Source organism: Python bivittatus, unplaced genomic scaffold, assembly GCF_059951505.1.
Source record: "Python bivittatus isolate LINGU-HERP-01145 unplaced genomic scaffold, Pbiv_v1 ctg000410_np1212, whole genome shotgun sequence".
NCBI lineage: Eukaryota > Metazoa > Chordata > Lepidosauria > Squamata > Pythonidae > Python > Python bivittatus.
This window is the reverse complement of record NW_028277067.1, coordinates 10167108-10182034: the sequence shown is the minus strand read 5'-3', so window position 1 is coordinate 10182034 and position 14927 is coordinate 10167108. Positions and strand designations below refer to the sequence as shown.

Sequence of the window (14927 nt, the reverse complement as noted above, 5' to 3'; positions counted from 1 at the left end):
AGCCTCTGTAGGCATGTGCATAATACATATATTGCCCATGGTTGTCAACATAATCCACCTGAGGAAGTAAAGTGTTTACCTATTTAAGGCTTTGACTCAGTAAATAAATCTCCAAAGCTTCATGGGACACATTCCCAACATCTAACACAGCTGGATTCTGGAATTTAACCCCGCTGGACTTAAACACCCCCCTCCTCCTTCTCCTCGGGTAAAATCAAATGGAATTGCTCTTAGGCAGCAAAAGGTCTCGGCTTAGATTTCCCTCACCATGAATATTCAGAACTCTCCCTGCTCAGCCTCTGTTGGCTCCTGTTTACTTTAGGCAGGAGTGGCTTAGTCCCTGGTTAACCTTGACATACAGAGGGAGGGAGAGAGAAGTGAAGCACAAATAGGTATGTGGCACCTCCGCACACCTGAGATGTGACAACCACATTTTTACTGGTTGCCAAAGCCAACTCTACCATTTTTGCCACAAAAGTAACTCAACGTCCAGCTCAGTGTCTCCTTCTACCTCCCGTCTTCTCCATGTTGGTCTTTGCCCACAAGAGTTGAAGATACTGTTGAGCGTCGGACAAATCAGACATCAGAGGAAGCAGGTATGTTGTCTATGGCATTTTTAAGGGAGGAGGGAAAGGAAACTCAGACCACACCTGGGAACAGTGTGCCTTGCAGCCTCCACAAATGTTTAATTGATCACCGTAACAGATGTAAAGCATAAAACCAGTGGAACTGCAGTGGACAGAGTTTTGAATCTAGATGGGGCAAACACATGTTTTCATCCATGCTTATTCCTGATCTTTTCTGGATAGCCTCAGACCAAAATATAATCTCTTGCTCTAATCTATTTGCAAGGTGGTTGTGAGGATAGAATGAAGGAAGAACAACTTTTATTTGGCTTTCAGATAAGATGGGGAAACAAAAACATCACAGATGACACATTGAATAGCTGTCTATTTTGCATATTTCGCTTTTGCAAACCTGAGTTACTGCTAAAAATATACTTAACAGAGAGATCAAGCCTGATTCCTTAACTCAGGGATGGGCAAATTCATAAAGTTTTGGATTTCAATTCTCAGTCACCTCTAGCCAAGAGGGTAACTTACAAGGAATTGCAAGAACTAGTCCAAAACATGTGGAGGGCGCTGGTTTGCTCATTTCTGTCCCTATGCATGTCTTGATACATTTATTTACTTCATTGTCTATTTCAAAAGTCCGTCAATTTGTGACTTTTAAAAAGGCCCAGTTTTTTGTTTTGGGTTAGAGATGAGTGCTACTTCTCCCATGCCATTCCAGTAGAAGAAGGTTTCCTTTCTTGCGAGTGGATCCTTCTTACTACCTTCTTTATATAGGGAAAAGGAAGGAGGAAAATGAAAAGATGTATCTGTGCAGAACACTTCAAACAGTTTCTGATCTGTTTAAACAGCCTTGGTCCCAGCCAGCTAGATTCCTCTCAAGGAGGGATGAATTCAAATGCAAAATAGCATCCAGCATTGGCTAGTCTAGTACTCCTGAACCATGATTTATTTCCACTGTAAAGAAGTCCCTAGAACATTTTCCACGTAAGGGCACCCTCCAGTTGTGTTGAGACTACACTTCCAATCCCAAGGCATCTGGGGAGCACCATGTTGGGAAAAAAAACTGCTTTAGAACTCTCTTCCTTGAATGCTTTCAAGCAAGAGTTGGCCATCATGAATCATAAGGTGACTGGATTTTGTAAGTGGTTTTCTACTCTCCTAGATGCACTCTTCGAGTTCAGATACAGTATGTCTGTCTAAGACCAGAGTGTGTCTGATAGAAAACCTCTAGGTTCCACAGAAGACTGTGGGCGTGCATATCCAGTTTTAGCAGTGCACTGGCTGGGCTTGTTGGATCCCTCTGTTGCTCCATTAAGACTAAGATGGCACCTTAAAATATATTGACTTTCCCACGTTTCATTTTGCTGGGTAAGCTATTGTTCCAGTTGCTTGTCTATTGCTAGATTTCCCACTGAGGAAGGCCTGGTAAGCTTTACAGCAGTGTTTTTCAACCTTAGCAACTTTAAGATATGTGGACTTCAACTCCTAGAATTCCTCAGCCAGCCATGCTGGCTGGGGAATTCTAGGAGTTGAAGTCCACATATCATAAAGTTGCTAAGTTTGAGAAACACTGCTTTAGAGGATAAAAAATTCAAAAATACTGGGCTTCTGATTCCTGAAACATAGGTATGGCTTAGTACCCACAGGAGATGATAGTGAGCCATGCAGCACCAAGTCAAGAGTCAAGGAAAGTTGTAATATCTTCTTCTGTGGGTGGGGAAAAAAATCCAGGATGTGTACACAAGGGAGGCGTGCAGACTTTACATATTAGCCTGCCTTAAGGAAGAAATCTTGGTGGGAAATCTCCTGAGGCTTACCTCCCATTGACAACCTTTTTGAAGGGGTCAAACAGGCAGTAATAATATTTGATCTGAGGACATGGTAGATATCTAGTTATCTATGATTCCCAATAAAAGATGGGTCATGGATCCTTCCTTCCTTTCCCCAACCTGCTACCCTCCAGGGATGTTAGAAGTCCCATAATTCTGAGCCAGCACTGAAGTCTAACACAACAGGGGGTATTACCAGGTTGATGGAGGAAGAGAACATGAGTCCAAAAGAAAGACAGAAGGAAAAATACAGTAGATCACATGCTTCAGAGAGGCATTACATGTCTTAAAATAAAGTTTAAACATAGTTTGGGAGAAGTTAAAAATTCATAGCAGCATCTCTGAATCTGTAATCCCTAACGTAGTGACAAAGCTTAAAAGTAGTCCAACACATCTGGAGGGCACTTGGTTGGAGAAGGCTGGTACTGAGAGCCGTGTGGTATAGTAGCTAAGGTGTTGGACTAGGGCTTACCATCCATCTACATTTTTAGTATCTCTCTCTTCAGCTGTTATAGCAGCTCCTAAGATTCCACCTCTGAGATGGAAGATCGGCTTGGATTTCAGCAACTCTCACTGAATTCTATGGGCACAGTAAATGGGCTCCAATATAGGACATACCTGAGATAGGAGAGTCTTCCTCTCATCCTTTTTGCTTGGCTCACAGGGAATAGACATGCCTTCAAACAGAGGCTTGAATTCAGTCTGCCTTTCAAATAGAGGCTTTGTCTATTTGTAAACTAGGACAAATGATCACTGTATCTCAAGCTACAGCATCCTTGTATCACACATGGGGAAAAATGATGTTTTGATTTGGAATAAACAAATTCACATGCATATATTTCCTGCCCTTGCTCTTGATATGAACAGATTCAAAGCAAGAAGTAACACCTTTAGGAAATATGAAATCCTAAGAGGAGCTAGAAGCTGCCCAATAATAATTACAGCATAATAATTTTAAAAAAGGTAAAGACTCTTCCAAGTTGAGCTCTCCTGTGGACTTAATAAGCATGTCCATGTAGTTTTCTTGGAAACAGTACAAAATAGTTTACTATTCCCTTTTTTTAGGATTTTTTTTCAATTTCCCAGTCTAGCCTTGGGGCATCCTGGTGGTCTCCCATCCAAATGTTAACTAGACCTGACTGCTTAATTTTTCAAGATTAGGTTAGCTAGGTGCTGCTACCTACGTGGAAAGAGTAAAAATTCTTGTAGTTATTTATGGACAAGTTGAGCTTTTCTATTCAGCAAGAAGATATGACTTATAGCCAACTCTTCTATTATCTTTCCCCATCTGGATACTTCAGGACTGGCCCACATGGATGATTTAAGAGGTGTCATAAGACATACTGGTATCAACCTTTCAAAGTAGGCCAGACTAGGAAACCAAAGTCATGCACACTGACATTACTTTTATTATAAGGTTATAGTAACAGAATCTTGCAACTCTGAATGCACTTCCTCCCTTTATCTTTGTAAGAACTAGGGAGGGTCTTGTCTGAGACGCCCGCTCAGGTTACAGTTCTGGCCCAGACTCCTTTTATCTGACCACAGTCTTAGTTGTGGTTCTTCCTCCTGTTCCTCAAGGTTATTCCTTCTGTCCATTACAATTGCTTGAGTTGCTTGGCTTAGCATGATCCATGAATTCGGCTGATGTGGTTCTTGGGAACACTGTAAATTGTTTCCAAACCAAGTTAAAACAATCATGGCTTAGCAAAATGTATAGATCCAGCCCATCTGAAAAGCACATTTGGCAGTGTCTAAGCACCACAATGTGCTTCTTTCCTCTACCCACAATGTATCATTTATATAGTGCATTTCAGTTTTTCAGAATGATTACAGTAAGTGAAGTTGACCAGTATAATTATGGTCTATCACAAATGGATGAAAGAATTTAGGCGGAGATGAACTGGCTGAGCTAAGATCATCCAGCAGTATACAAATAAGATGAGTTTCATCCAATATCTTCCTGGCTTAACACTGATATTTTAATAGTATATATACTGTGTCTCCACCACCATTAGCAGGGGATAAAACAAATTAGGGTGTGAAGCAACTTGAGATGAAAACAGTCAAAAAGAAAAAAAAAGAGATGATGCTCTAAGATTTAAGGGGGAAGGCTTAAATGCAGTATTCAGAACAGGGACATGCAAACCAAGTATTCTTTTAGGCAGTATCTCATTATTTTGGGTACTCACTGCAAAGAACTTATGCTAGCACTGTGGTGGTTGTGGGCCTGCTATTAAAGTTGGTGGTCTGACAATTGCCCAGAGTTGCCATTCTCTGCAGGTAGCCCTGGTTAAGCAACTATTCCCAACCCCAGTTTCAACCTCTTCCTTCAAACTGAAGCTTTAATGCTTGCACTTTAGAAAACAGAAACATCTGAAAATGAATCATTGCTATGTACATGAATTTTGATTGTGTCCTTATCTGCATTACAAATTTTCTCCTCCAAAGCACCAGGGGCATCGGCACAGATCAAGAGAGGAAGTTCATAGGGTCTCGCTTACATTGCCCATCTAATGTGCATAATTTATTTTTTGGAATGGAAATAGGGATTTGGAGTGAGGTGTTTATTATGTGTACATGAGGGATGTGAAGTGCAGAATTCTAAATATGCCTTACTGACCATTTTTGGAGGAAGAAGAACCAACCCATGTCACAAGAACTTGATCATAACAGATCTGTGCTTTTTCCCCTCTCCCAAGGGTTACTAATCCTTCCTGTTGGCTCCATGGCAGAAAATAATTATAGCTGGTGGAAGTTAACCTTCCTCCGAAAGAAGAAGTCCACTCCAAAGGTATTGTATGAAAGCCCAGATATTTATGCAGTGGCCAATGACGAGAATCTACAAGAGGGCGTGCCAGGAGATGGGAGCAGCGGAAGCCACAACGAGCAAGAATTCAATGCCCGGCTAGAGAAAATTGTGGACAAGAGCACCAAAGGGAAACATGTCAAAGTTTCCAATTCGGGACGCTTCAAAGAAAAGAAGAAAATCAGGGCTACTTTGCCAGAAAACCCCAACTTCTTCTCCGATGGGGAGCGGGACGAAAAATAAGAGCCAATTGAAGGAGATGCTCTTCGTAATCCCTTCTTTGAGGACATTTCTCTGCTGAAGAGAAGCTGACGACGCATAAGGTTCATTACATTTGCTAATGAAGTTAACGAGGGAGCTATCTGGGGTCCAGGATCAGGTCCTGATTTTCATGTGAAGGTCTCAAAAACCATGAACATCATCCATGTTTTTTTTTCCTCTTTTTTTAATTTAAGAAATAAAGATAATATTTGCATTAAACACAAGCTTGCGAAGGAATCAACAGTGAGAAAGGAAAATCAAGAGGTGGAGCAGAACAGGGAACATACACAGTGCTGCTAAACTCAGATCAATTATCCCTGGTTAGCAACCCTGTCAACCTTCTAATCAGAGTAAATAGAGAATGTTTGTCTTTGGCTCTCAGGCCTGCTCAGCTCCTGGCACTCTTGGGCAGCTGCTCTGATAGGCCTCATCAGTACTGGCACCTGCTTTCCTCTTCCTACCCACCCATTCTCCCAGCTGCAAGCTTTCTTGGCAACAGCAGCTGAGTCTGCAAATCTGACCATCACTGAAAATCACACATCCACCCCCTGATTCACCCTGCGTATACTTGCTCTAAGTCACTGTAGAAAATATAAATGAATTTTTTTTTTTTTACAGATTAAGTTGCTTCTTCTAGGTAAGCTCATGGCTAGGGAAAGGGGCCTTTGGTGGCCTCTTAGATATTGATCTACAGACCAGTCAGTCTGATGTCAGTACTTGGAAAGATTCTATAGCAGTTCATAGAAATCTTTATTTTTAAGAAACTTGAAAACAATGTGATAATTACTAGCAATCAGCATGACTTGTCAAAAACAAGTCTTGCCAAATGAACCTTAGCAAATGTGTTGTTTGGATAGCATCCTTAGATTGAGGGAATGCTGGTGATGTAGTTTAACTTGATTGCAGGAAAGCACTTAACAAAATAGCCCATTACATTTGCTTAGTATACTACTTGAATGTGAGCTGGATAGGTAGTTACATACCTGGCTCAAAAATTGAGCTCAAAAACTTCATCAGTGGTTCCTTACCAAACTGGAGTAAAGTGGGAGAGGGGGGAGATATTACAAGGTTTGATCCCAGATCCTGTACTCTCAAACATTTTTATTCCTTAGATGAAGTGGTCGAGGGAATGCTTTATTGAATTTGTAGATGATATAAAACTGGGTAGGATACCTTTAAAAACAGAAATAAGTTATAAGTTAGAGAAATGGGATTAAAATATCAATAAAATTTAATAGAGACAATTGCAAAGTTATTTTCTAAGGAAGTAAAAATCAGTGCACAAATATGGCATGGTAATAGTACTAGTGAAAAAAGATTTTGGAGTACTAATACTGAATATGGGATATGGGTCAGCAATATGATGTGGCTGAAAAAAAGAAAAAGAAAAAACCAAAAGGCAAATACAATTTTAGGTAGCATAAACAGAGATTTAGTAGTAAACTTTGTAGTAGTAAACTTTATTGTCATTGTACCTCGTACAATGAAATTAAATGCCATCCCCAGTGCACCTTACAAATATAAAAACCATAGAATAAAAAGCACACATCCTTCGCATTCTAATCCTTCACATTAGCTTCTAAATAGAAATGATAGTTGCCCTTTGTTCTGCATTTGACAGATCCCCTCCACCTTGAATACTGTGTCCAGTTTTGGGCTCTGGTTCAGGCAATCTGGAACATGTTTAGAGTATAGCAGTGAGGGTGACCAAGGGGCTAGGAAGAGAGATTAAATCAGTGTTTTTCAAATTTGGCAATTTTAAGATGTGTGGACTTCAACTCCCAGAATTCTGGGAGTTGAAGTCCACACGTCTTAAAATTCCCAAGTTTGAAAAACACTGGGTTAAGTAAACAGGGATGCTTATCTTTGAGAAAACTGATGAGGGCTAGGGTAGTGTTTTTCAAATCCCTGAGAGGATATAACATAGAATAGGGCACTGAATAATGGACTTAAGTTACAGGAACAGAGATTCTGACTGAATATGAAGGGGGAAAAAACCTTCTGAATTGTAAGAGCTGTTTGACAATGGAACTATTTACTCAGAGAGGTAGTGGCTCCTCTTTGTTGGATGTGTTCAAGTGGAGGCTAGCCAGAATCATTTACCAGGGATGCTGTAATTGGAGCAGTGGGTGGAACCAGTTGACCTAACAGCACCTTCCATTCTTTGGGTCTTGAACTTGACAGCTGTGGGCAATATCACTTTACCAATTTACCAATAAGCAAAAGTGGAGATTCTTCTCACGGCTTTGAGTATGCTATCAAGGTTTCTGGTACAAGGGCTTGCTTAAGGCTGTGGCCCACCAAGCCAGACACAGCCTCTCAGTCCATATTGTGCACTGCCATGTATATAACAGTCCTGTTTATTTTTTGTATTCCTGGATGTGTAGCAAAAAGAGGGGTACTGATCTTAACAGCAGGCCACCAAATAAGGAGTATCATGTTTTCAGGATGCTGGGCTGCAAAATACACAAACTTGCACCCAAGTAAAATGGGGTGAAATTGTGGCCCTACTTTTATCTTCCCCAGGCCCAGCCCTTTTGTGGGGCAAAATGACAGGATGTGTCAGACAACAATGGCCAGGTTCATATAACCTACTAAATGATGTGGTTGTTTGGGGTTGTTTTAGCACAATATGTGAACCGAGACACAGTGATGTATAAACCATGCTTTATAGTTTAGCATACAGTACAAAATCAACCAATAGTGGTTTGTTCAATAAACTATGGCTTAATAAAATATATGAACCCAGTCACTAAGAGATTGGAATCAGTAGTAGGGTGTCTTAGAGTGCAGTTGTATGGTTTTATTTTATTTATTAATCACATTTACAACCTGTCAAATCAAAGAAAATGGGACACCACTTTGGGATCCTGCTAAGTTTGTCTGCCGTCCTGTAGTATGATGAAGCTTGCTATCCTTTCTCCAATTTTGAAGTAAAAATTCAGCTGCAAAATCTGTTGGATCTAGTCTATAGACTGGGAAGAGGTAGTATCTTGTCCTCTGCATCAGATGGCAGAATATCCTGGGTTTGCGCTGCAGAATTGCATGGGCCAGATAGAAACCACCATCTTGATATCAGTGTAAAAATAACATTCATCTGTAAGCTCCATTACTTTCTTATATCATTTTTTTGTTCAGATAATAACATATACTGGACCAGGACCAAATGTGACCCAACAGATTAGCAGTGGTGTGTATGCACACCACATAAAAAGGAGCGAGCTAAAGAGGGAAGCGTAGCATGTGAATTATCACCCCATGAAAATTCCACTGACTTTGACTACAAATGTCTCTTTTTTTTTCACTTCTCCATTTATGACCTTCAGTTTCCTCCTTAATTCCTTATTGTGCAGCATTACATTGTTTTAAGGTATGTTAATATCTCCTTTGATTTCCTGGCTGGGGAATTCTGGAAGTTGAAGTCCACCCATCTTAAAGTTGCCAAGGTTGAGAAACCCTGGTTTATACCAAGGATTCTTGAAACAGAAATACTGTAGTTTCTCTTCAACTCAAATTGAACAGTAATCTCCATGTAAAAAGATTTCCTCCTCCTCTAACGTATAATGTATTTTACTAGCTTCAGTCATCAAAGATAATGCATTCTTTTGCAAACCTTCCCTCTCTTTGGACCACAGTATGGCTGAGTTTGAACAGCTTATTTGTTTTTTTTCCCTCTCCGATGGGTTAGTGAAAATAGTGAGTGGGTTTCTGTTGGGTGGCTGTTCCTTCTCAAAAGGAATTGGACAGAAAGTTAATTAGAAACTTTATAATTCATTTCCTATATTCCAGAGAGGGCATTGTTAAATACACAGACTCAAGAGTAGCTTACTTCTTGTTTCTGTCTCTCTCTCTCTCTGTAACTTAGAGTTCTCTAACGTCACTTAGAATAATTTCTTTTGAATTTCTCACAAATGTCTTGTTAGGTAGGGATGGCATTTGAAAAGGAGATTTGAATATTTTTCCACGCATCTATACATTGGCCTCAAGCGTTGTTTTTATTCCATATCCTGGTGTCCACATCTGAAATTCCATTTCCTATGAGTCACTGCAGTGATGGCAAACATTACCCCTGATTTTGTAATTTTGATCCACCAAATCAGCAGAAATACCTCTAAAGTATTTGCTTGCTACATAAGTTCAGTTCAAGGCTGTTCTTTTCTCACATTCACTGCAAATGCCTTCAGGCTAGTCCCTTTCGAATTTGCCTAGCAAGCCATGTGAACTTTAGCTGCAAAGAACGATATTAATAACTCATCCATCAAGTTCATTTTGCACTTGTAAAAACTACAGTTTTGAAGAACTTTGAACATCAGTTTTGTTGAACTTTGTAGCAGTTCGTCTTATGATCTGACACAAATCACCTGGTGCGTAATTCAGTCCACTTGTCCTAAATGGATTTATTAAGCAAACAATTGAAAAGTTACCCATTTCATCAGAATTGTTAACACAAACTCCAAAGTTAGCTGTTGTTGCCCCATCAAATCCAATCCCTTCTCACCTAAATAAAGTTTTACTTACGAGTAAAGAATTGGTGAGCCTCCAGAAATTGTTAAACTGCATTAGCTACCACCAGCAGGGGCTATGGTTAGGAATGATAGTAGCTGTAGTCTAACATCTGGAGGGTCAGATTCCCTTCATTTATTTTGAGATTTAGGTGTAAAATCATCCCTTTAGATACTGCAGTTTGTTCTATGTCTCAGTCTTGTGAATTTGTGTTGGCTGGAACCTGGGTGTCTATAGCTTAAAATGTGAAGACATTTTAAACTTTCTTTTACAGAGTAAAAAATTAAGTATCAAACTAGATAAAGTTAAAGACCCAGTATCTTTCCACTTGATTTTCTTTCTTCTAAAAGCAGCCGCAAGACGCTCGCATTTAGAGTTGCAGAGGAACTGTTTTCCTCTCACAACTTGGCCCTCATCCAATCTTCTTTGAAATGTAGATGGAAAAGTTATCTCTATTACTAATAGAAACTCTAGGGTGGAGCAGGAGCATATCTGGATTGTGGCTGTAGTACATTTCAAAATGTTAGAGACTGTTCCTCCAGTGGTACAACCCTTATTCAAACTGGAGGTGGGGAAAGGGAAGAACCGCTTTAAGATTTAAGACAATTATATGGGGAGACTCGGTATGAGAGGCAGTTTGATGTGGTCCTTAAGGTGCTGGACTATGAGTAGAGAAATCCAGGTTTTAATTCTCTCTTAGGCTGGGAGCCAGCTGGGTGACCTTGGGCCAGTCACTCCTCTCAGACCAAAACAGCGTCAGCCTCTGTGACAACCTGGCTGAAAAACAAAACAGCTACTCACATCATGCATTGATGACTTTGCTGTACGAACTGGGCAAGTGCGGTGCAGACAAGCAGACCCTGCACCAAGTGGGACAAAAGTAAAAGAGGAGGAGGAAATGAAATATAGTCAAGGATGTCTGCACTTAATATCAAGTTCTGCCATAAGTTAAACACCACACTGGAGATGCTCAACATGTCAATTTTGTATTCATCTACAGCAGGTGGTAATACTTAACCAACCTTACCTGGTCTCAGAAAAGTAAGCCAGATTGGGCCTGGTTAGTATCTCGACAGCATACCACCAGGAAATCTCAGGCTGTAGGCTAGATTGAGGTGTCAAATAATTCCTGGAAGAAGGCAACAGCATCATGTCCATGTTGTCCTCAAGAAAACTGCAGGAACCAGGAATTAAGCTTGACTTAAGGGCCTTTACACATTCACCTTAGCTCACAGAGGCAACTGATCAAAATAAATGTTCCCTCCAGGGTCTACAAAAAGATAACAATTGACCCCCCCCCAAAATAATCCTATTGATAAAATACTTGCCTTTAAATAATTATTTATTGATTATTTCATTCTGTAACCTTATTTAACCTTCCCCAACTGTGTTAGACTTCAGCTTGGCTATGATAGCTGGAATTGTAAGAGTTGGAAGGCACCATGTTGGACAAGCCTGATCTAATTAATTATGCAATATAGGATGGTCTTCAAATGCTCTTTGTGGGAAGCAAGTTTAGTTGAAGTTAGAATAATCAAGGCTTGAATTAAGGTTGCTTCCTAAATGCTGTGTTCCAGTGTCAGTATGTGAATGCAAAGATACAGGGAGTAATAGAAAGGATAGCAATGAATAAGCATCTAAGATAATAGGAAAGGGTTTTTTGGGTCACAAAAAGGTTGTTCTATTCTTGCTCCTCTTTTGATTTCAACAGACTAAACCTTGCCATGGTAAGGTGCTTCTCCGGAAATTAGCTATACTACCACAGCTGGTTTGATCCTTACAGCAGTAAAGGAAAGAAAATGTAAATCTAATTAAGCATGCGTAGAGTATTTTTCTGTGAGTACGGGTCTTACATTTCTGATGTCTATGAGCAACATTTGTGAGAAAAAGGCTGTGTTGAATCAGGTTATTTTCAGAATTTCTCCACTGAGAAATAGTGAGGGCTGTTATGTTTCTCACTGAGGATAGCGGGGGATGGCATGGCATGGCATGGCGGGGCAGTGCTGATGCTAAAAAAAAAAATTTGGAATGGATTGCATTCCTTTGGGTATATCTGTATGGCCGGCAAATGCCAGCAAAGCTGATGCTCTGTAAAGTTTGCTGCGGTCTGGTGGTTGTCTGGATTTTGGCAGCCCTATTGTGGTAGCCCTAACGGTAATCGTAAACTAACCTAGGCACGCTTGCCAAGTTCACACAACAGATTAAGCCAAGTGTGTTTTAGGAGCACAGTTTATAGCTTAGCACAATCGAGGAACCAAGTCTTCCCTCCTCCTGAGCGATAATTTGCTTGCACCAATTCTGTGTCACTATAATACAGGAGACATTGCAGCACTCAGGCTACAGCCATTTCTTATGCTTTGTAAAATATATGTTTTAATTTTCTCACCTGCCCCGCTCCAACCAAAGGAGGCTACACTTCCAGGTAGAAAGAATGCAGATGGACTCATTCCAGGACAAAGCAATCTCTTATTTTGGTAACAGAGAGTGGGAAGTACAGGAAATACATTCTGCTTGGGGCAAACTTGGGCAGAGTTTATGTCTGTGTGAGAATTTGACACAAAGCACAAGTCCATACAATGTAATCTTTCTTCATACTGAAATGTCCCTGCTTTATTTCTCTTTCATTTCAAAATTGGGCACACCCAGGTGTTTAAAAATAGGTTCTTTTTGAAGCTATTCCTGTTTTGGATCAACACTTACAAAGGAGCTTATTCACTTGCATCTGGAACTATCTTTCTACTTAATTCCTCTCTCTGTTTTGATAAAAAAACATCTAGGCTATGAGCAATGTGGTGCCCAACATGGTGCCCTTGAGTGGCCATGTTGGGTGAGGATAATGATATTTGTAGTCCAGCCCATGCAGAAGGCAGTGGGTTGAGCAAGGTTGGTTCTGAGCCATTTCTCATCCTGCTATGACAAGACAATTCTTAAGCTTCTGGAAGGTTTTCTAAAACCAAACCAAATCAAAGAAAACCCCCCAAACCCCTCCCTTAGAATCAAGCTACAGGTAGCCCCCAGTTTAAGGATGAGTTCTGTTCCCAAGGTCTGTCCTTATATTGAATTTGTATGTAAGCTGGAACAATGTTATTGTATAATACTGTATAAGTAGTTTGTGTAATTAACTCAAACCATTGTGTATTTAACTCAAATTTTGCTACAATGGGCTCTGTTCTTAACTATGGGTCATCTGTAAACCGGGAGTTCTTAACCTGGGGATTACCTGTATAACCCCGAGGTCCGATAATCTGATTTAACCATGTATTTACTTGAAAGGAAATGTACGGAGCCTGCCCCCCCGCCCTCATTTACCCTTCGAATAGGAGGATTCTTATATTTTCTGAGAATATGACAATACACAGATTAGTTTTTTCTGCTTTTCCTTTTCGAGGCGTGGGAGAGACTGTCTTAAATTAAATTTGGAGTCATCTTTCTGTTCAGTACAACACATAGATATGAGTCCTATACAAATCCAAACTCCTTTCTTTGTTCTTTGCAATGGATTCAGCCACTTATATTCAAGGTACCGTGCCTGTTTGCAGGTACTGTATCTCCTCACATGGATGTAAAATGACGCTTGTGTTTCTGCTTCAGATATCCAGTTACGCAGGAACACAGTTAATAACTTTCCATGTGCACTCAAGGGCAAATATCATCTTCATACCACACTTCAATGTTGTTTTACAGTGATTTTACAGTTTTTAACCCTTAGCCAATCTTGTGAAGCTTAATTTAGGTCCAAAGTTGTCTTGTTAAGCAGAAGTCTGCAATGAGAAATTCTACAGTCAAATCCAAGACAGACTGAATTTCCAGCTGGCATAAATTAGAACAAGGTCCCCCCCCTGCCCAAAATAATCAAAATAAGATTTTTAAAAATCTGTCAAATTCCCTGTCAACAAGGCTGAAGATGATTAGTTGGGCCTTTAGAGACTGCTTTCTCTTTTGAATTGTATCTAATCCCATCAAACTATCAAGAAAGGGAAAAAAGCATTTAATAGAACTCCCCAAGTTATGGAATCCAATTTGAAGAGCCCATTCATGCCATTCAATCTAGTCTGCATCCCTGTCCAAAATGTGGTACCACTTCCCAACCCCATAATCAAAATCTGTCTTTCTAACCTAGGACTCCCTTGATATAGAGCAGTGTTTCTCAGTCTCAGAGCCTTTAAGACGTGTGGCCTTCAACTCCAGAATTCCCCAACCAGGCATACTGGCTGAGGAATTCTGGGAGTTGAAGTCCACTCATCTTAAAGGCTCTGAGATTGAGAAACGCTGATATAGAGGGACTACAGCTCTCAAAATTCCAAGTTGAAGGTCACCAGATTGGGGGAGGCAGATTGATCCCATCTTTCCCAGTATCTCTTGCCACCTTGACCATCCCCTAATTTCTTGGCAGTGCTGGGTAGAGATGCAAGATTTGTTGTAGCCCAACATTTGGGGACTCAAGCTTGAAAAAAAAGATTCCCCGCTGAGCTTCTGATACATTCAGTGCAAGAAAAAAGATTGACCTACGGAAAAGCTGGCATCACATCAGATGACTCAAGGCTCACACCCCTCTCTGAACCATAAACCAATCCCACAGGCCGTATTTGCCAAACTAAGCTAAGATGTCATTGGCTTGTGTTTCCACATGTCAAGAGAAGTACAGCCAATATGTTCCTTTCTAAAATCAATGGCACTAGCTCAATTAATTTGGAAGCCATACTTCCCAAGTTGGGGCCTCTTTTGCAATCCCCAGTGTATAATGGAGGAGGTGAGAACTGCTTCCAGTTGCTCAGCCGCTGCTGTTGTTCTGCACATGGGCTGTGGCAGGGTTTCCTTCATTATTATGAATATGGCTTGCAAGTTGCAGGCATGTTAACGATGTTCAAGAAGCCACAGGCTAAACAAGGAAAGTGGCTGTCCAAGAAGCCTTCCACAAAGCAGGGGACTCACCTGGCCTTTAGGGAATCC

At 40.5% G+C, this 14927-nt stretch overlaps 1 protein-coding gene across 1 annotated transcript; it reads left to right on the top strand.

The window, feature by feature from the left end:
* The first annotated feature begins 225 nt into the window (after positions 1-225).
* Positions 226-7249, top strand: PRR15L (proline rich 15 like). Its single transcript, XM_015891611.3, has 2 exons — positions 226-596; positions 5107-7249. Exon 2 carries the CDS (start codon positions 5133-5135, stop codon positions 5454-5456), a length of 324 nt encoding a protein of 107 aa, XP_015747097.1. The 5' UTR covers positions 226-596; positions 5107-5132; the 3' UTR covers positions 5457-7249.
* The last annotated feature ends 7678 nt before the right edge of the window (positions 7250-14927 follow it).